General features: G+C 43.4%; 1 protein-coding gene across 1 annotated transcript in view; it reads right to left on the minus strand.

The window, feature by feature from the left end:
• Positions 1 to 2,062, minus strand: part of CHN2 (chimerin 2) — a 166,378-nt gene extending 164,316 nt beyond the window's left edge. The window contains exon 1 of the mRNA XM_072854053.1: positions 1,673 to 2,062. Within this exon, the coding sequence (XP_072710154.1) occupies positions 1,673 to 1,721 (49 nt within the window). The 5' untranslated portion in view covers positions 1,722 to 2,062. The remainder of the gene's footprint in view (positions 1 to 1,672) is intronic.
• Between the last annotated feature and the right edge of the window lie 18,843 nt (positions 2,063 to 20,905).

Consider the following 20,905-nt stretch of genomic DNA (forward strand, 5'->3'; position numbering starts at 1 on the left):
CCACCTGGAGTTAGCTGATATCAACTGCTCAGACCAAGGATGTGCCTGAACTCCCACTCTTCCCTGCAGTTCAGGCATTTGAACCAAGACTGCAAGGGAGACCCATCTGTCAGTTCGGGAGACAGATCCTGGATCCTAGATTCAGTAAAGCCAGAGGGGATTCAGAGGTATGCACTCAGCATCCTTTCTCAGAAGCTGGAACAGTATGCAAGAAAGACCTTGAGATTCACCAAGCAAGGAAGCTACGCTTGCGGGGGACATGCTTCTGCAGCTTAATGGTCAGAGCACCAAGGAAGAGAATTCCAGGTTCCAGTCCAGGCTTTTAGGGTTGTCTCTGGTTTTATCACATAACTTAGATGTAAAAATATACAAATGCTCCATAAAATAAAAATCACATTGCCCAAATGAGTACCTTAACTAACAGGCTACTGAGTTGAGTCGACTCTTGCTTGTTTTCATTCTGGTCTTGCGACTCTTGGATTGCGAACATGAACACAAGGCAGAATTTCTCCTGCCTACTTCTTTCAGGTGCTTTCTAGTTAAGGCAATCAGGGCTCGAAATGTTTATGTTTTTTATTACAAGAGTTGGAATAAATATTTATGGCACGAATTGCTATAAATTCTTAGAAATTCTCAGTCTGGCACCTCAAGTAAAACACTGAGTCACAGGTCCCTTGAACCCCAAAGTTGTTCATCCTTCTATTTACTCCTTCAGCCCACTAAAATGCCAGGATATCACTCCCCGCCAATTTCTCATAACTTAAACATTAAAATAACTGCTCAGTGAGCTAAGAAGCAGGCGGGGGTACTATCGTATCACTGCTTTCAATTTCAGGCTGCCTCGCTCAGAAATGCACCGTAACTTTTCTGTCTTCCTGCGGCTCTGCAGGCAGCCCGCCCTCCCCGTCAGGGGCGGCAAGCCGCCCCACACCGCCTCCCACCCCAGCACCCTCAGAACCCCGAGCAAGCACAAGCTCCTCACACCCGCGCACGGCCCCGGCGGCCGAAACCCTGGGGCGGTTTTTCACCTGCAGCATTTGCTATCCGGATGGGGAATGTAATCGTTCCCAGTATTGCAGAAGTACTCAAAACGCCCTGGGTGCCACGGCGCCCGCCAAGGGGCACGTCTGGCAGTCTCCGGCCGGCGGGGCACCCCCGCGCAGCACTCCGCGCCGAGGTGCGATGCGGGACCGGTCCTGCCCCGCGGGGACCGCGGCAGAGGACGCCCGTCAGCAGGGCGAGGCGGTCTCTGAACAACCCGGGCCACCCAAACCCCGAGGCGGGGGCTCCCGGTAACGTGCCGGCCGCGGGCGCGCCCCTTCCCGAGCCGGGAGGGATGCCGCTCCTCCGGCGAGGCAGCCGGGCGCGGGGCTCCCCTCGCCCCCGCCCCACACAAAGGCACGGCGGGGCGGCGGGGAGGCGAGCCGGGCCCCGCCGCGCCCCCCCAGTCCCGGCTCCCCTCCCCGCGGCGGCTGAAGGACTGCCGGCCCCGGGCAGGGGCATCGCCGCCCCCCGGGGCAGAGCCCGCGCGGGGCTCGGGGACCACCGCGGCGGCTGCCGGCGGGGCCGGGGCCGCTCGGGGCGGGCGGGACGGCGAGGCGCTCTGCAGACAGGTAGCTCCCTGCTAAAATGGAGGGAGGGGAGAAATGCGGCGCTCGCCGGAGAAACTTACCGGAGGAAACCGACGAGCCGGACAAACTGGAGTTACTGGATGCGGCCATGGTCCCTCCTCCTCGCCCCTTAGCTGCGAGCCCCGCGTCGGCCCCCGCTGCTGTCCGGCCGCCGCTGCCGCCAGCCCATCGCAAAGTGCCGGAGCCGCGCTGCGCCGAGCCGCCGCCGCAGCCCGCGCTCGGCTCCCCGCGCCGCCGGGGAGCGGGTGGCCGCGGCGCCCCGCCGAGGCGCTGCCGGCCGCGCTCCGGGGCTGGGCGAAACCGCTCGGCAGGTCAGGGAAAGGGCCCCACGGCGCTGCCAGTGCCTCCCGCTCCGCCTGGGGAGCAGCGCTTACCTTGTGGCGCGGACGGCAGAGCCGCCCTGCCAGCGCCTTCCCTCGCCTCCTCCCTTCCCGTCCCTTCCCTTCCCCGCCTCCTCGCGGGCAGCGCTGACAACCCGCCGGGGAGACCTGCCGCCGCCCGCCGCAGCTCCCCTCACGCACACAAAGGAAGCGGCGGCGCTGCCGGCCGGGCTGCCGGCCCCGGCTGAGCGGGCAGGGTGGGTCCCGCGCGGGCGAGCCCCGGCGGCGCGGCAGCCCCGCCGAGCGGCGGCCAAGCCCCTTTCCGGCCGCCGCCGCCGCCGCCTGGCACGGGCCTGGCGGCGAGCGCGGCTCCTGCCATGTGCCGGCGCCCGTCCCGCCTCGCCCGGCGGGGCGGCAGCGCCTGTTGAGCGCCTCGGCCCGGCGCCCCCCTGGGCCGTGCCGCAGGGTGGGCTCCGCGCTCGGCCGCGCTCCCGCGGGCGCGGCGCCCGCCGGCCCCCGGCCCTGCCGGCGCTCGCCCCCCCGGGCCGCCGGAGACCCCCCGCTGCCGCGCAGCTACGGCTGGAGCGGGGCCGCGCACCTGGGGCAGGGCTTCGCCCCCAGCCGCCCTTTGTCCGCCTCCTTCGTCCGCGGGTCGCCCTCCGTTCCCGCGGCTCTCCTCCTCCCGCCTGGCAGGCTCCCACCCTCACTTTTCTTCCCGTTCATTTTCTTCCCTCCTGGCATCCGTTTTCTTAAAAAACCACACCAGCACCAGCCCCGGGCGCTCCCTGCCAGGTGCGCAGCGGGGGCCGCGGGCACTGCGGGGCCCCGGCCCGGCCACAGTTGGGGCCTGCCCCCCCGCAGCGCTCCCGGGCCCGGCGGCTCTAGGGGGACACGGGGGCACCCGCCGGGCCGGCTGCCAGCCGCGCAGAGGGGGCACGGCCGGTCTGGGGCAGACCAGCCTGGGCCGCTGCCCTGTGTCTTAATGGGCAAGTGGGAAAGAGGAAGAGCCAAGAAAGCATCACTTGGAGGCTGCCTCCTGTTGCCTGCCCTTCGTGTTTCCTTCGCAGTGCTGTATCGCCAGCCAAAGCTTCCATCTCATTTTATAAAATGAGGGTGAGAAGGCTGCAGGAAGGTGGTCAGCTGCCATATGGTTGTCAAAAGCCGAGTGGCATAGCAAAGTCTTGCTGGCACAAGATCTGTAAGAAGCCTACAACCCCTTTGCCTTGATGATGATTTATGAAAGCCTTCCATGTTTCCTAACAGAGTCTGTAACACAAAGTTACTTCGGGACGAGCGAGGAAGCGCACTGACGTTTCTTTGGCAGACTAAGCCTTACCCACCCAGCTACACGGCGTCTCAAACCAGCGTGCGAGCCGCCTGCCCTCTGTAACCCGCACCCGGCGGCTTCCCCCTTCTCCCAGAGCCAAAATACAACCCCGGCTCCCCAGACCCTGCGGTCGGTTCCTATTTTTTCCTCGGGAAAACAGGTACCGAGACCCCCTCTAGCGGCACAGACACCCGTAGCAGCGATCCCCGCACCGCGGCGAGCGGGGCCGCCGGGTCCCACACCCCCCGTGGGATTCCTGCCAGGAGCTCTAGGGACGCGGCTGAGGCCAACTTGCTTTTCCAGGTTTTATTTTGTAATGACGGCTTGCTCCCTATAGAGAAGGAACGAGCTTTAAACCAAGCTTTAGCACTGACTCTCACTAATCAGTAAATTGCCGCGTGACAGACATGAAAACAGGACAGGCATGTCACTGCTCTTTGGCCTTTTGCCAAATATTTTATGCGTTTTAAAGATTGAATGCTGAGAACACAATGAGAAAGGCAGAAAGTTATTTTAGCTTCTGGATTAGGTCATCAAACCAGGCTGATACCTGGGATGTAGGAAAATACTGGAGTAATATGGTAAATGTCAAGATTGTACTAGTAAATTGTCCACTCGCAGAATACATGATGTTTCGAAGTGGTATTCGCTTGTCTCCTACCTGTTGGTTTTTTCTGCTCCTCTTGCTTTATCTTTCTTTCTAGTATTTGCCTCCTTGTAGTCTGTTATGTCTTCATTTTCCCCTCCATAATCTAGCACTGTCTTGCCCTCATGTCTCTCCAGCACCTGTCGGAAACCTGTCTCATATGATCGGTGAAATACGGTGGTGTTACCAGCACTGGCAGAATCTGCAGGGAAAGAGGTAAATAACCTAAAAGAGAGAAAAACCCCTCACTCTGCTGAGACTCTGCAGACAGAAAAGAATTTTCATAATTAATTTTCAATTATCTTTGCAGCTATAGATCTGGATAAAGCAAGAGAGGAACTTCTTCAGAGAATGACTACTCCAGGTATTCTAATAATTGCAAAGGGAGTATTTTCTGTCCAAAGTCAGTGAGTCTGAACATGTCTAGTTATGAATGTATATACCTTTGAAGGATAGGCGACTGATGAAAATCTTTGTGATAATAGCAGGTATGAGGTTGTGTAATCTCAATTTCCACAACATTGAAAGGTAAATTAATAAAATTAAGTGAAATGTACTGTAGATTAAAAGAAACTCTTTCACATTTCAAGACAGGATGGCATTTTTCTTGTTAGTAGCAAAGAACATAAAAGCCATGAAATTAGAGGGGAAATTACTCGATCAAAGGGGAAGCAAATTTAAAAGAAACAAAAGTAGCCTTGTTATGTGTAAGAAGTGCAAAGTGAAGACAATGCAATCAAATCACAGTTCTATTTTATAGAAACTGTGAACAGATTCTGTCCTAGTCTAATTTGTGCAGAGCCCAGATTTATCCATTACTAATAGTGGAAATACTCAGATAACAAGAATAAACTTTAAATTGTAAACTAGATACTCTCTTTGATGTAGACTATTCCTGGGCTTTCCACAAGTGTATGCTTCATATAAGCCTGATAAAAATCTTCCACTTTACACTCCCTGTGGAACCAAATGTAGTGCCTGCTTGCATGATATCTGCACTTTTATGAGAAGTCCCAGCTTCCAAAAGTTTTGAGGGACTCAGAAAAATCATCTATGTATGACCTTAGAAACCCCCCATGGATGGACACTGCCATTGACATTAACAGTGACTTGCAAAGGAAAAATACCAAACTGTATGCTTTGTATTATGCATGAGAAAGATCTGAAAGCTTTTCTGGTTTTCATTCCTGGGGAAGATTCCTTGAAGATTTCCTTGCTTCTCGATTGGTTCAATGCAGTTTTTACTGACAGAGTTTCAATGTTTGGTTTTTTGGGTGGATTTTTTGCCTTTTTTTTTTTAATGAAGAGATTAGGGAGTTTGTCAAAGATTTAACAAACCAGTCCTCAGTCTATACCTAAATTCTGAAGAAGTGACTGCCTGCATCATGCTAAAGCCCAGCTAGCAACACGATATTTGAAGTAACATTAAACTCACTGCAGAAGAGGCTGTTGTGCTCCAAAAGCTAATAGAAGTGGGAAACCCAAAGTAATAGTTGGAAAATTAAAGGAACCCAAAAGCATTGCTGCTTGTTTCCAAAGAAATCTATGAAAATACCTAAAAAGTTTCTCCAAACTTTCAGTGTATTAGGTTATTTCTGTACCCAAATTATCCATTCTCATACTTCTGCATGGTAGGATTCCTATTCAAGCTAGAGCTTACACACATTTTGTTCTCCAGTAACCAAAAATGAGTAAATACCATGGAATTACAGCAAATAATAAGTCTTACAGCCCAAGACCTACTGAACCCAACAGAAAACTAAGTGAAATTACATTTGGAAGCAACTCTCTTTCACAATGTAATTCTGAACCTGTTGATGTGTAGGTACATGCACAATGTCGTTCTCACATGAACTCTGGTGGAACAACGTATTTTGGTAAAATTATGAGCAGGATGAGGACCTGCATTTGGAGAGCCATCAGTGCAAACCGTAGTGACTTTGACAGCTGAGGACATGTCTATGCTGCTTTTGTGCTATGGAGTGGCCTCTGGAGTGGCCTTGGTTCCCCAGCCAACTGGTATGTACTGGTTTGTGTCCTTATTTCAAAACAAAGGCTCTGCAGAGCAGACAGGCCACCTGCCTACTGCACAGCCATTAGTATCATAGATAATTTGTAATGACTTTGTGAAGGCAAGGCAAATCCGAGATGATAAATAGGTTTTTATGTTCCCATGCGATAAAAGCAACCAGAAAGTCACCCTTCCCCTGGACAGCAGGATGAAAACCTAGAAATAACAAATAAAGGAAAGCGGGCAGAACTGTGCTGCTTTCCTTCAAGAAGCCAGGTTTTTTCCCTTTTGACCAAATTGCTTATTGCATATCTAAGTATCCACACATATTTAACATCCTGGTTTCCTCTCATTCAACTTTAGACATAGTAGGCACTTTCACTGTGGAGGCAAAGACCTCTGCTTAGAACTTCTTTCATTTTACTGACTTAGCAGAATGCTTCCTGCTGCAGAAAAAGAGATCTGAAATACAAGTATAGATGAAAAAAAAAAAGAGGTAGGTCACTAGATAGGGCCTGTAGCGACACGAATCTCTGCATCAGCCTGGCTTACTCAGTCTGAAATAAATTCATCTAAGGCAGACAATCATTTATATTGCTATCTTCCACTTGTTGAAGTTTCCATTATACAGGAACCATTTCATAAGAGCCCTCCTAAAAGAATCTCGCCTGAAATCAGTGCACCTTGAGTTTCCTCACCTGTAAGCCCTCCCCATCCAATACTACAGCTAAGCTTCATGTTGACTCCTAGCAGCCAAGCCTGTGTAGATGGCTGCAGTACAATCCTTAAAGCCCTTCTGGTTTTGCAGTCACGGCATCTCAGATTATGTTTATGGAATCTGGCGTAATCCACTGTATCTGACTGCTGGGTTAATACAGCAGAGCTGCAATGGCTTACTCTGCGCCATAAACCTGGCAGGGAGGACAGGAGTTTGAAACCTAGTTAACTAATTTATTTCAGGATGAAAATTGGCATTAATTATTTCAGTGTGAGTGTAGATAGCTTGGCAAAAATGTTGGGTTTTAATTAATTATGCAAATTAGAGGAAAGTAAAGATGTTTGGCCCACTGCTTTGATTATGTAATAGGTATAGAAATATAAATGTTCTGCACAAGACAGCAATACATATGACACAAAGATTTAGTGTTGTCAAAGACCTAAAATGCTAATCCTTCCTTTGATGTTTATATTGCTTAGCTGGAACGGGAGGAAATGCATTATTCATTCTTTGCTGTTATGAAAGGGAAAGGCCTTTATAAGCAATATATAATCCATATTTATATACTCTCGACGGTACCTGGAAATTTTACTCAATATAAGCACAAGCCATAATAAGAAAAATAAACCAAAATATCAATAAATACCAGATGCACACTGTATTTGGGTATGAATAAATTATGTGAGTCATAATGGTTGCAACAGCAGGTGGTGGTGTAGTTCAAGACTCTATGTGATTTCTCACTTTTTTCCTCATGCTCCAAAGAGGAAGATTTGAGACCCCTAAGACCTGGTGCAATTTTTAGCTCTGCACCTTTAATTGGTGAACAAACTAGAGGCATCTATTGAATTTTATTAGCTCTGCAAAAAACATACAGCAAATAGGCTGGTCGTCACTTGTGAGTGCTAAATCTGCTGCTATGACTAATTTATGAATGTTCATCCTATTTGTCCTTTCATCTTTCTTCCTGTCTCATACATCCTATTTTAATTAAATCTCAGATTGAGAGTTCACTGGGGCAGAGAATTTCCTTGTTATGTTGTTTTCAAAGTTTTTTATACAGTGGAGCTCTATTCTGTAATTGGAAGCTGATAAAGATTTTGAAATTACTGGAGTCAACTATGTAACTGCCATTAGACCTGATCTGAAAAAAAAATTGTGCAGAAAAACTTCTGGTGAAATTGAACTTTAGTGTGTTTTTCCTTTCTTAATAATGAGCAGCAAGTTTCAAATCCTTTGCCTGAGAGAACAGAATTTAAAAGTCCAAACTACTTGCAGTATAGTTCTCCTTTACATTGTGATCAAGCTCTTACTTTGCAACATGACAGCATTTTGTTTAAATTTTTCCAGGGATGGAACTCAAGACTACTAAATATTTAAGCAGATATCTAATTTTTTACTGAACCATAAACACTCATAATTTTGGACAGTGAAGCCTTTTGTTGGTCCAGGCAACAAGTATCAGACAAGTACAACATATATAGGAAAAGAGGAATGTTCTCCATGTTTCTGTACCACCTTTTTCTGAACAGAATGGATCACATTTCAGTGTGAAGGTCATGTTTGTATAAAAGCTACTCTCAGCCTCTCTTGAGCACTACCACATAATTTGATATTGATGGAGAGGTGGAAAAACAAGAACAGAAAAAATTTTGAAGAACTTAACAACAATCAGTCTCTTCTTCTGAATATTCTGATTCTCATGTTACTACATACTAACAAACTCTACATGAAATATGGGCCTACTGGTACTAAACTGAGATTTTCTTACCAAATTGTTCCAAGTAGATCATACTTGAAACTCCATGACGTAAACTGCATAGCTTTTATTAACCTTTGGCCTTTTATCTAGACTGACATTTAAATAAATTCTTTTCCTCATAGTTCAACATTTCCTCTTTCTTGAACCTACAGTAAAGTCATCATGTTGAATTCACAGCTTCCCAATTACCATGACAATGCAGTGATATCAAAGCCTCAGCTTTACTCTTTCATTAAGATGGAAGAAAGAGCGGAGCTCAGAGCAGAGCTGCTTTAACTCTTCTGTCATTTTTTCCTTGTATGTGAATTGTATGCAAACCTATGAAGATTTAATTAATTAATTTATTTCCTATTCCAGCTTCCTCACTGTATTTCTTCGTACTGACAAATTTTGGCTAATGGATTTGTTTGACAACTGTTCAATGCGAAAATGTATTCAGATACTCAAAATTCATGAATAGTGGTGGAGCTGCATGATTTGTTATCTAAGTCATATGTTATGAGCCTTTAGAAACAGAATCTGCAGTTGTCCAAAATAAATTTTATTTCAGCTACAGAACTGAAAATTGCGTTCATCAGACTCTTGCAAAAACAAAGCTTTGCTCATTTATTTGTCAAAAGTAAATTAGTCAAAATAGCTATTTAGAAGTTATTTACTTCAGATGTTCATGAATTATTTATCTCAATATTTCCCCTGTTTAACTGTGATACCAGATTCTCTTAATTAGCTACAAATATTTTAAATGATAGAGGGCCAGCTACTAGAGGAGAATTCCCATCTTAATGTGTTTTTTATTTATAAATGTTTTCTGCCCCTTTATAAAATTCTGTCTAAATGTAATTTTGTGTACTTTGCAATTTACTAATATAGGCTGGGGTAGCCTCAAGCTTGGCTGTTTTATTCTTAAATATGTTCAGATATGGATGCTCTGTATTACATATGTAAACAAATCCTACAGGCTGTAATGGTTTTGCGGTTGGGTTCTTTTTTCTTCATTTATAGAATCAGAGGTCAAATGTAGAGATTTGGGATGTTTCATTGGCCCAACATACCATTCAGCTATGTAATGCAATTTCCTAAAGGCCTACTGATATTAAGCATCCTAGATTCCAGATGAAGGCATTTCTCTTCTCTACGGTTTTACCTAAGAGATAAAATCGATATATGGCTCCACATTTGTCCCTTAATGCTTGGACTGAAACCTTGCCTCTGCTGAAGGCAGTAATAGTTTTTCTCACTGACTTCAAAGAGGCCAGTGTTACACCCTTCATTTCCCTGCTGGATACTGCTTTTCCTTTTAAGCTACATGTATCATAAAAAATGATGTGCTTTGGAAACCATAATGCACCACGGTAAAAATTGTAATGCCACAAGGCAATGTCAATATATATTTTTACGTAGTAATGGGAGGAGGAAATAAACCAGGAGACAAACATTCCTACTCACAAAGCTCAGAGTTTTTGTTGTATTTATAAATGAAAATACATCTTTTCAAGCAATAAAACCCCCATACACTTGCTTAGTACCATTCCACCAAGGGCAGCCATCAGGTAAGCTCAGATTTACCAACAAATCCATTAGTATCATTTCTCAGTTGCAAAGAAGGTTAGAAATGAGGTTTTGAGCTCTAAAGGGTTTGTGAGCAAGGGGCCAGTATCGAAGAAGTTCTGCAGATCTTAGGTATTGAAGAACGATCCTGGAGAATCCTAGATTTTAGGAAGTTCAACTTTATTCTAAGATATGGCATTATGGATCACCTTGCTTATTGTGTTCAGTTTTCCCAAGCATCTATATTCTGCCTGAGATCCTTTGCTGTAGTTTTAAGCACCCAGTCCAAAATACATAAGGGATGATATGATGAAGTTCTACCAAAAAGTTAAAAGTAAAACTGCCTGTATCCTGCAACCAATTCTTGTCCAAATTCCCAGGAAAAGAAGATAAGCTTTGTCTCACATTCAGAACTGGAGAAAGTTATCTTGTATGCAGACAATAAAGAGTACAGATCTATAGAGACACCAAGCAGTAGGGACAGGAACGCTTCAAATTTGGGCTGTTGGCCCCTTTTCATTTCCTAAGTCAGGTCCATTTTAAGTATGTGACAGCACTGACCCTGAAGGGAAGGCCAGATCTTGGTCCCAGTGCAGTTAAAACCAAACCTTCATCAAATTCACTATCATCAAAACCTCCCCCTGTGAAAGTCCCAGTAATACTTTGATGAAAACTGTATTTCTAAACCTGTTATTTGTGATTTTGGGGGGCATATTGGGCCTGCAAAGAGAAAAGCATGACCGAGGGAGCATTTTAATGAAAATGTAGTAAAGAATATGTCTATACCATAGGCAGTTTGCTATAAATATATATATATTGTCTATACCATAAATAGAACTTTGCTAAGTAACTGTCTGAGACTGACAATGGAAAAAGCTGACAGAGTGAATCAAGGCAAAGTGAAGTCTCCAGTTTAAAATCAGCATCAGAGGTAAACAACGATACCAAGAAGGGAATGAATGTCTCCTGATAGTCAAACCAGGACCCTATCTATAATACCTGTCATAGCTCTTCTCTGGTTTGTTTCTGGTTGGGTTGGTTTGTTGGGTTTTTCTAAGGAAAAAAGAATGCTTGATGAATCTAATTCTTTGGCTTACTCCATTTGGTGCATAATTAACTCAATATTGAATACTCATTTTGCATGTTATAGGTGCATAATTAACTCAATATTGAATACTCATTTTGCATGTTATATAAAATCAGCTTAAGTGAGCAGGAAAACATTCAGAGTACAAATGAGCTTTCATCAGTGACTGAAGATCCTATTGTCTGTGACTCAAAAGGAAACTAAACAGAGATGCCCATGCTCAACCTGCCTTTCATTCCACAGATATAAAAAGAAAACAAAACCTCGGAAGTCCTGCTCTCATTATTATGCTGACATTTTGAAACGTGCAAAAACATTGAATGAAATGCAAATTCTAGGGAATTTTATCAGAGGCGAGTGCCTCAAGTGATATGATTCTCAAATTGCACGTTAAATTAAAGATAAAATCAGATGAAAGGTATGTAAAAGAGCCATAAATAAGTATCTGTGTGTAAATAACATTAATACATCATAAGCTTAGTTGGACAGAATGGGGTCTGTAAATGTGTTGAGGATGATTTGGTTCAAGATTGCAAGTTCTTGGCTACAAAGAACATACAGTGCAGGATTTCAAGGCCTGGACCAGTTCTCCTGGGAATGCTGTGAAAAGAAAGTTGGATGTCATTCAGTTAAACTCCTGCTGTGAACACCAATAAAGAGATGACCTTTTCAGGCTCTGCAGAGGTCCCATTCAGCAATGGTGGTTTTGCCCAAGAGCATTAGGAGCACTGTGCTCTCAAAACGTTCAGAAAATGAAGGGAAAGAGCTCCACCACAGAAACAGCAAAGTATTTGTATGTCTTCAGAAGGAAATGCCTCAGAAGAATGAAGAATTAGGTGGAATGACTTGCTAATGACAAACAACTTATATCAAAGTTCGTCCTGATAAGAGAATGGAAATGACTGGTACAAATGTTAAGGATGAAGTCAAAGCACATCCCTCTGAGGGAGTGCCACTGGGCAGCTGAGGAAACTTGCTGATGACTAACCAAGATTAACCCTCCACACTCACCAAAGTTAGTAAAATTAAGGCAAAATGTGGCACAGGGCAAATAAGGTAGTTCACGAGCCTTTATTGGTCCTGTCAGCTACCCCTGACAGCATGTTGAACACTCAGATTCCAGAAATACATTAATTAAGCAAAATTTATCTTCTTTTATCCCTAGCTGGGAGGAGCAGCCAGTGGGAAGAGTTGCAGAATTTCAGACAGCCCTGTGCCATGGATCAGTTGGAAAGAGGTTGGAAAGAGGCAACGACTAAGAAGGATGTGTGTGTGTGTGTGTACCACTGCTCACATACATATAGCCTTGGGAAAGCCAGAAACATTTCATGACTGGCTGGATATGAAGCCCTTTTTCTCTCTCCACTGGTATAGAAAAAGAAATCATTTCTGTGGTCATTAGAAAGCTGTAGATAATTTTCTTAAAACATTTTGCCACATCTGGGGGCCTATTTTCCTCTCCATAGGCTGCTTAACTCTTATTAATATCAATGGGGGTTATGCACACATGTGGAGAATAAATTAGATTCTTCATTGTTTCCTTCTGATAAAATTAAATGTTCTTTCCACATGTTAAAATTAGCTCACATACTGTTGTTCTCATGGTATTGGAAATAGAGAACATTAGTCACTAAATGAATCTTAAATTATTTTGTCTCTTAATAAAAGACCTTATCCTACTTCTTTTAGAATCAGAAACTAGTTGCTGATTCGAAAAGCTTCAGTCAGAACGTGAGTGGAGCATCAGTTTTGGTGGGGTTTTGTGACTATTGATTTCATCCTTAGGCTGGATGGAAAACCTTTTCTCCCAGTATGGTGCATTATACGGACTAGATCTGTGAGTAACAGTTGCTTCATACTAATAAATGGCTAAACTCTTATCCAGTCAAATTTTTATCAATCAATTCTTATTTCCTTTTTTCTTATTTACAAGCATTGGAAGACAAATGTTTCTGTCACAGCCTGTATCAGGACTGTCTTAACTCATTTTCCTCTGATGCCTGTAAGTGAAAAATACTAAATGAATTTTCACTGACAGGAATTTCAGTTGCAATTTAATACCATCATTATACAGGGAGTTATTATTGTGCATGATTTGGTATATGTAAGATGCTGGGATGGATTTTATACTCTTTGAAGTGTTTTTTGTAGGGCAAATGCTTATATTTATAGCAGACCTATTAATATTTATCCTTGACATTGCATCAAAGAAATAGCTACAGAGATTATTCTGTAGACCTTTTGACATTTTTAGAATATGGAATGCTGAACATTAACATTTAACGCAGTCGTAAACGCAATTCCCTGAGGGATGATGACATCAAACAAATTGGACCATCTTCTTAGAAACTGCAGCCCCTATGGATCACTCAGTAACAAAGAATGATTAAGCATTATAACTTCCTAGGACAGAACTGGAGATGCAGCTGCATCTACAAATGGAGGAGGAATAGTGTGTCAGTAACGCCTGCCTAACTGTCCCAGAAGTGGTGCGAGATGGGTGAATGTCTCCAACTTGAGAGACTGGGGCATTCTGTAATATTAGAAACCTCTTGTTGTAGATACGCTCTTGGAAAAAGATTTGACAGAACTCTATTGAGTAAAACCTGTGTGAACTCAACTTTAAGCTACAGCTAAGAAAAGTGAAGAAGCCAAAATACTTGTACCTATGCCACAGGTGGAGACAAGAAACGGGAGTCAGTGAAATTACTTGACCCAGGAATCAAGCCAGTATTATCAGAGAAAAACTGATAATCAAACTATCAGAGAAGAAATGGTGTAATAAGAAATAGATTTACCAAAACCCAGAATCAGCATCTTTTTTTTAGTATTTCTTTTAGTGTTTAGTAGCATGAACAGCAGTTTTTCACTGCAATTCATAAACTATTTAGACTTCGATTTTTTCCCAAAACTATAGTTAGCTGTCCTAAGCTATAGGAATTTGGTTTTTGTTCTAGACTCAGTATGCCTCAGAATGTCTTTATGACCTTGAAACAAGATACTAGATCTCTTCAATATCTAGTTGTACTTTTCAGATTTTCTTTCAGTTTTTCTCTCTAATTGCAACAGTAATCTCAAAACATGTTGGAAAGTCAAAACCATAGTTTGTGGCTAAACAGATATGAAGAGTAGTGATACTTATTTTTGCTCCTTGATTAGACTTCTGAATGTCTTTCAGGCTTAACTGGAGTTCAACATACCTTCTAGGTCCTTAGGTGCTCTTGTTTGAGAGATTCTGACTGAGAAGACTTGCTATGAACCATTCAAGTCACCCCATAGTGGGTGGGATCCACAGTACCAGGACACCTACATTTCACCTAAGTCACCTAAGTCACCTAGATGCTTTAGTGACTTAAGTGCCATTATAGTCAATCAAGATTTTGTCAATATCATCAATGGACCTTAAAAAGCCATCCAGCTGCCCAGGTAATAGGTACCTATTTTAGAGAGAGAAGCTGATTCTGCTCTGCTGGAATTGAATCCCATCGAGAACTGAGTCCTACCCAGAGTTTCCAAAAAATTGGATGTTCTTCTAAATCTTCCATCTTATTAAACTCCAGCTTTTTTAGCCCAGAGAGATAAGATCTAGTTTACTGCTTTTTGTCCACTTGGTTTACAAGGATTAGAATGAGGGATTTGTTTTACTAGGCCAATCTATTCTCTTTACTAATCCTGCATTTTGTTTCAGGCAATTGCCCTGTGATGGTCTTAGTATCACAGAGGTAAGATATGTTCTGTGCAGTCTTATTTATTTCCTCTATTTGAGTCCTTTCCATGCTTGAGAATAATCCTAATCTATTTAAATCTGTTTATTTAGGGATTTGTGCCATGTACAGTGAAACGGGATCCTGCAGTGGCTGAGATCTTTGGACTTGAGGAAGCCGAGCAGTCTTGGCCAGTTCAATGCCGTTGCAATTCAGACATTGCTAAGGACTTTCTCAGGTACTCTCTGGGTCTTGTGAAGCTCCCTGAGTGCTGGCATGGAGTCTCTCCATTAATGTCACTGTCTTGGGACACTTTTCAGAAAAGAATCCTGGCACTTTGTAGAAAGTGGGTAGTTTTAAAATAAACAACTGGCTGATAAGTCCCTTCCTGTCAAAGAGTCTCCGCTGTCCAATATGACTTCTTATGTAAAGGAAAGTGGGTACAAGCTCAGGGTAGAGAGTGAGAGCTTTGCACAGGAGTCAAAGCCTGTTCTATGCTCTAGGAATAAACAACCGTATTGGCATCTTGTAAGCACTTGATTTAGTCATTGCTTAGCTATTTTCTCTGGAACTCTCACTATCATATTGGATATGTTTTGCAAGCTGATTACAACTACCACACCTGTAGCTCTAGCCCCTGCAAGCAGCAGTCTATGTACTTTTCTGAGCTTTTAAATGCAGAATTTTTTCAATAAGATTAACAAGTAAGAACAAGTATCATCAGTTATCCTCATGGGGTGAACTATTTGGTTACTGTGACATTAATTCAAAACTAGTCAGGAGATTTTGCTGCAGAAATATACAATTATTTCATTGCTTAAGGCTTTAAGGTCTGTTTCGAGGACACAAAGCTGTGCAGTTGTGTTCATGAATGATTTTTTGGCTACTGTGATGTCCTCAGTCAAGAAGGTCAATTGGCCATGTGTGTTGATAGTGGCCACTAAGAGTGAAGTATTTCAGTCTTTCCTGAAGGGATCAAGAGCTGCTGTCAGATAAAATGGAAGAGTAAATGATGCTGAAGTATTACACTGAAAGATTACTTCCTTAACTTTGTTATGGCTAATAAAATTCTAATTTGCAAGTCTTGGTTCACTACAGTTGATATGCAAGTGAGTAATATCAAATTCCTCTGGCTAAAGCTGTTCAAAGGAGAGGCCTACAAGCCAAATATATTATGCAGGAGAGAATTACCTTTCTTTTTTTCTTGAATTGATGTTAATCTATACTGGCTTTCTGTCCACCAAGTATGCTTGGATTTACAACCAAATCTTGAATTTGAACTTCATTCTCCTAAAAACCGATGAATTACTGTAAGGGCAGTTGAAACATGTTCAGAGATTATATTGGCCTTGTGATTATTGAACATACATTGAAGCATGAGGTTTCCACAATCTGAATGTATTAATTACTATCAGTGGTACTATAAACTTCTCTAGCTTACACCATAACAAAACACCTTCTAAATCAAATACTTTCAATATTAGAGGAAAGTTTTCAAATCAAGTGTCAGTGCAGTGCCTTAAATTCTTGATGCTTTTAGTATTCATTAAAATGTGTAAAGTGTATTTTCAATAAAATAAAATATGGCTTCTTGCTCTGACTGTGTTTGCATATGGTATAATGCACAGTTATGAATTATTTCTGCAAATGGTTTTTAATACACATTATCTTTCCTACTTCATGTTATGACTAAATTATCCTCATTCTGCAGACTCCAACCAGAGCTTACGTAAGCTGTAGTGCAGCTGTAAACAGCCCCTATCACTGCTACCTTTTGGTCACGTGTCTTAACCACAAGATCCTTCCTTAATTATAGTAGTACTTTTGCACAGACAAACATGTATGATGAAATTTCATACTCTGCTTTTTCCCGAAGGAAAGAAATTGGTTTCGAGTGCAGTATCAAACTCCATGGCTGTGAATTTAACTATATAGAAATTTAGTTTCTGTAAGCTGGATTCTTTGTATTATTTAGGACTGTGGATGAAAGTGAACAGAATAGCTTTTATGTCAGAGCTATGAACTGATAGCAGTGCAGCATGCCTACCCATTTTTCACCGTGCCACATCCACTCTGAACAGAAGTTTCATTTTAAAAGTTAATAGTCTGTCATTCACATGGAAAACCAAGGACTTCTCTGGGATCTTATTATTTGTAGGTGAAAGATATAGAAAATCTGAAGTTCCTTCAACCAGCTTCTTGCAAGACCTCTGCTTTTAGTTATTTCCTGAGAAACAACTTTGACATAAATAAGAAGTGTCTTGGCTTGCCCTTATCTTGAGATATGCTGTAAAGTCAGAACAGTTTTGCATGCCAATTTCTTACCCTCTTCACCTTCGCAGAAGTGCTTAGGGCAGACTATGATGGCCCTTTTACCTACTCTCTTAACAGTATTTTGTTTTTCACTCATCCAAAAGACCTATGCTAGAGGAATTTTATCATTTTCCTAAACTGTAGCTTGCTGCCTACCAAAGCTTCAGAGTGCATGTCACTTAATGGCAATATGGAAACCTGAATATCAACAGTTTAGTCATCTTGGTGCACCTTATCAAAAAACTTGGCTGCTTTTGCTTAAATGGGTGAAATTTCTGATGACTTAAAGCAACACTGCCAAAACCAAAAATTGCCTTAACTGGAAGTGATGACAAACCACAGGGAAGGATTTTAGATGCACCTTCCTTTACACCTGAACCTGTTTGACCTGATGAACAACTCTAGGCTGCAACAATGTCTTACCTGTATGGAAGAGGAATGGTGAGAAGGGGATGACAGTAGTTTGGGGACTCACCCTTCTGCCTCATGCAAAACCTTAATGGAGGTTAACAGGAGGACAGAAACATTCATTGCCAAAAAAGAGATTGAGACTGCATTGTCCCCAGCCATGCTGACTGATGCATTCCTCTGTGAGCATCTCAGAGCTGACAAGGGGAAAGCTTACCTACCAGCTCTTCTTGCAGGAGTAGCAGAATTTTGGTTAGCAGTTGTGTTTAAAATTAAAGGAAGTGTTTTGTTCCAGTGACCTGGAGTCAGTCAGAGTATAAAATCTGCGTGCTTTCTTTTTGTGCCAAGGTAGGAGAACCAACAATTATGAAAGGAAGTTATGTTCCCTCACACCTTTCCTGCCTGTTTTCTGAAAGCAGATCTTCCACCCTGCTGGATACAGCCTGCCAACTTTTATTTTTGTTGGTTTCCCCTAACTCATGTTAGAGCTGGTTTTGGTGTCCTCTCCACGCTGTTACTCCTTTTACACAATTCCCTGTGACTTGCTCCTACTATGTTGTGGAAACAGTGATTGAACCAGACTGGCACATTGTGGTGTGCTGTGGTGGCACTTCCAAGAGCCTTGATGGCACCTCCCACAGACGGTCTGCTCAGGGTTATTTTCCTCATATTTGTGCTTCTCAGAAATCCGTGTCAGCCGCCGAGAGAGGAAGGAATGCGGTCCCTGCAAGTGCAAGGGTTGTGTCTGGTCTCTTCTGACATGGTGGTGTTTGCTGCCAAACTCTGCTCCAGGGGCGCAGTGCTGTGACCTCACGGTCGGGTGTAAAGCTGTAATGTAAACTGTGTAAATCTCTGCCGTGCTTGTCACTGTCTCTCCCTTCTCTGGAGGAATTAATGTGCTTACCAGATGGTTAAAACACAAGCAACACACAAACACCATGCTGTCAAATATCTAGCTGACATATTAGACACACATTTTACCCATGTCAGAAAGCTTGTCTTAGGCGGGCTGCTGAACCAAGGGCTCCCATTTTGATGTGAATTCCACTTGTTTCCCTAACTTTGCATCAGGGACTTAACTTTATAAAAAGTTAACGTCTTCAGCAGCAACATCTTGCTGCATCCTTTCTTCCTAAGTCAAAAGGCTGCAGCAGTGTCAAATGGATTAAAAGGAAGGAGCTCTGTAACTTGTGTTGATCCAACAAGGTACTGCACCTAATTTCTGGTTTGGTGCATTCATTCACTCCTCAGTGTGCTCCTGTGTTTTCAGCGAGTCCCTGCACAGGTGTGGATGTGAAAGTCCCACCTGTAACCCTCCCTCCCAGCCACCCCAGCCCCCAAAAAGCAAAGGCCATGAAACAAAACCATCCCAGGCTTTTCAAAGTACTGCGCCCAGGACGACACAGAGCAATGACTGAAACACCGCAAGGTGACTGTATTGCCACAGACAAGATTAAATCAAGACTATTCCAGAACTGACTCACTGGTATTTTATATTGGAAGTGGCCCTGGGCACCTTGGTTGTCTAGCACTAATCTGTGTTTTCAGGACTGAGCCTTCCTGCTGTTTCCTTCTTTAAATCTATTGAAAAACTCCCAGCGACAGGCAGCCTGTTTGCTGAAGGTCGACTGGTTTTGTATGAGTGGAACTAATGTGCTTCTCATACTGCTGCAAAAGCACAGTTTAGTGTTATTTTCTGGTCCATCTCCTTTACTTGCAGAAGAGTACAAGTAGCACGGCCTTGCTGCACAGCTGGGCGAGGGGCATTTAAACAGCCTCCCGCTCACCTGCTTTTCATCAGGTATCACCGTGCTGAACTGGGGAGGAATTTTTAAAAATGCTTAGAAGAATGAAAATAAGCACTGGACGCACACACGCGCAGTCTAAAAGTAAGCCTTTGGGAAGCTCATACAGGAAGAATGACTGAGTTGGCAACTGTCCTGGCAGCGTGACTAACACCCTAACTGAAATCAGCATGATAAACGAATTTTAGCATTGCTGGCGTAAGAAAGCCACGTTGCCAGTTTGGTCTTTCTGAGAGACAAATCCAAGTGGAAAGCAATAGCCGGATCCTGATGTGCAGCCGAGCAACGCAGCACGCTGCTCTCGGTGTGTGCTGGAGCTGATGGGAAGTGCAGCTTTCCCAGAGCTCTGCTCCTGTCCTGCACACCCAGCTGCAAGGAGCTCAGGGAGGGAGAGCTGTACGTCTGCCTCTGGGCTGTGAATCACTTCCACTAATCCAGACGCGGGAGCAAACTGCAGCTTTTTCTCAGATTTTAGCGATGTTGCAATTCAACTGCTTTTTCCTGCAATGGTTTTCTTTAAGGCTAAAAATGGAAAGGCAGATCGAGGGAACAGTTTAAGCCCATCCTTTTCTTATGGTTGAGAAATATCTGTAGGTGTAACCACCAACTTACTTCTGCTACAGCCTTTACAGTCCAAATGAATACTGCAATAGGTTATGAAACACAGAACAGCTCTGTTCCAACATAACTGCTGAACCCAAATTAATCCACTGGTTAACCAAGGCCTCTGCCTAACCTGTCTAGCCTCTGCCTAACATGCTATATGCCTATAGCATAATCTATAACGAACAACATGAGAGAAACAGCTTTGCTTGTGATACAGTTTGGCCTTTGTACGAATGAGGCTCCATCTACAATATTTTGTAAAATTGTGAAGATTTTCAGTAAACTAGAGTTGTAGATGAGTGAAGAAGTTCTTCTGTTTCTTTGTTTTCCTTGGGACGTCTCTTTGCTCCATGGAGTTAAGAGAGGAAACCTGGACTTTTGTTTTCTCACTTAAATACTCCTTTGTAAACTATTTTAGAGCAGGGAGCATTCAGTGCTGTGTGTTGTAGCCCTTTTGTATGGGCAGGAAAATCAGACCAGATCTCTCCTGAGGAACAAGCAATACTGGTTTCAGTCTCTGAAAGTGGGAGAATCAATAAAATCTGGCACTTTCTTCTGCTGGCTTGGAGTTTTAACTAATGAGTCACTTCAACAGCACCAGCAACTGTGTGACTCCAACTCTTTCTTTAGATTGTTTCTCTTGATTCAGATCCAAAAGGGTTGAGGCTGAATGGATTATCCTGTGTCCAAAACCACCGAGTGACCTTGCTCACCAAATAGTTCTTTCAGATTTTCATTTAGCAATAACAAATACCTTTTCCTTCTCTTTTTCCCCAGGACTCAGACCATCTCCAGAAGACTACCAGTTATTCACAGAGCCATATTAATACTGTTTTCAGGCTGTTGCCACCTTCCTTCCTATCCTCTCCAATCTCAAACAGTTTTCTTGGCCCTTTGAATTAGCACACATATGTCTGTTTTCTCTTAGTCACAGAAGCTTGTCTTTGTTCCAGCCCTCCTGTAGCATATTTTCTGGTCTCTGTTATAAATGCAATTAAAGCCTTGAATGGACATGTTCG

This window comes from Ciconia boyciana, chromosome 2 (genome assembly GCF_034638445.1).
Source record: "Ciconia boyciana chromosome 2, ASM3463844v1, whole genome shotgun sequence".
Taxonomy (NCBI): domain Eukaryota; kingdom Metazoa; phylum Chordata; class Aves; order Ciconiiformes; family Ciconiidae; genus Ciconia; species Ciconia boyciana.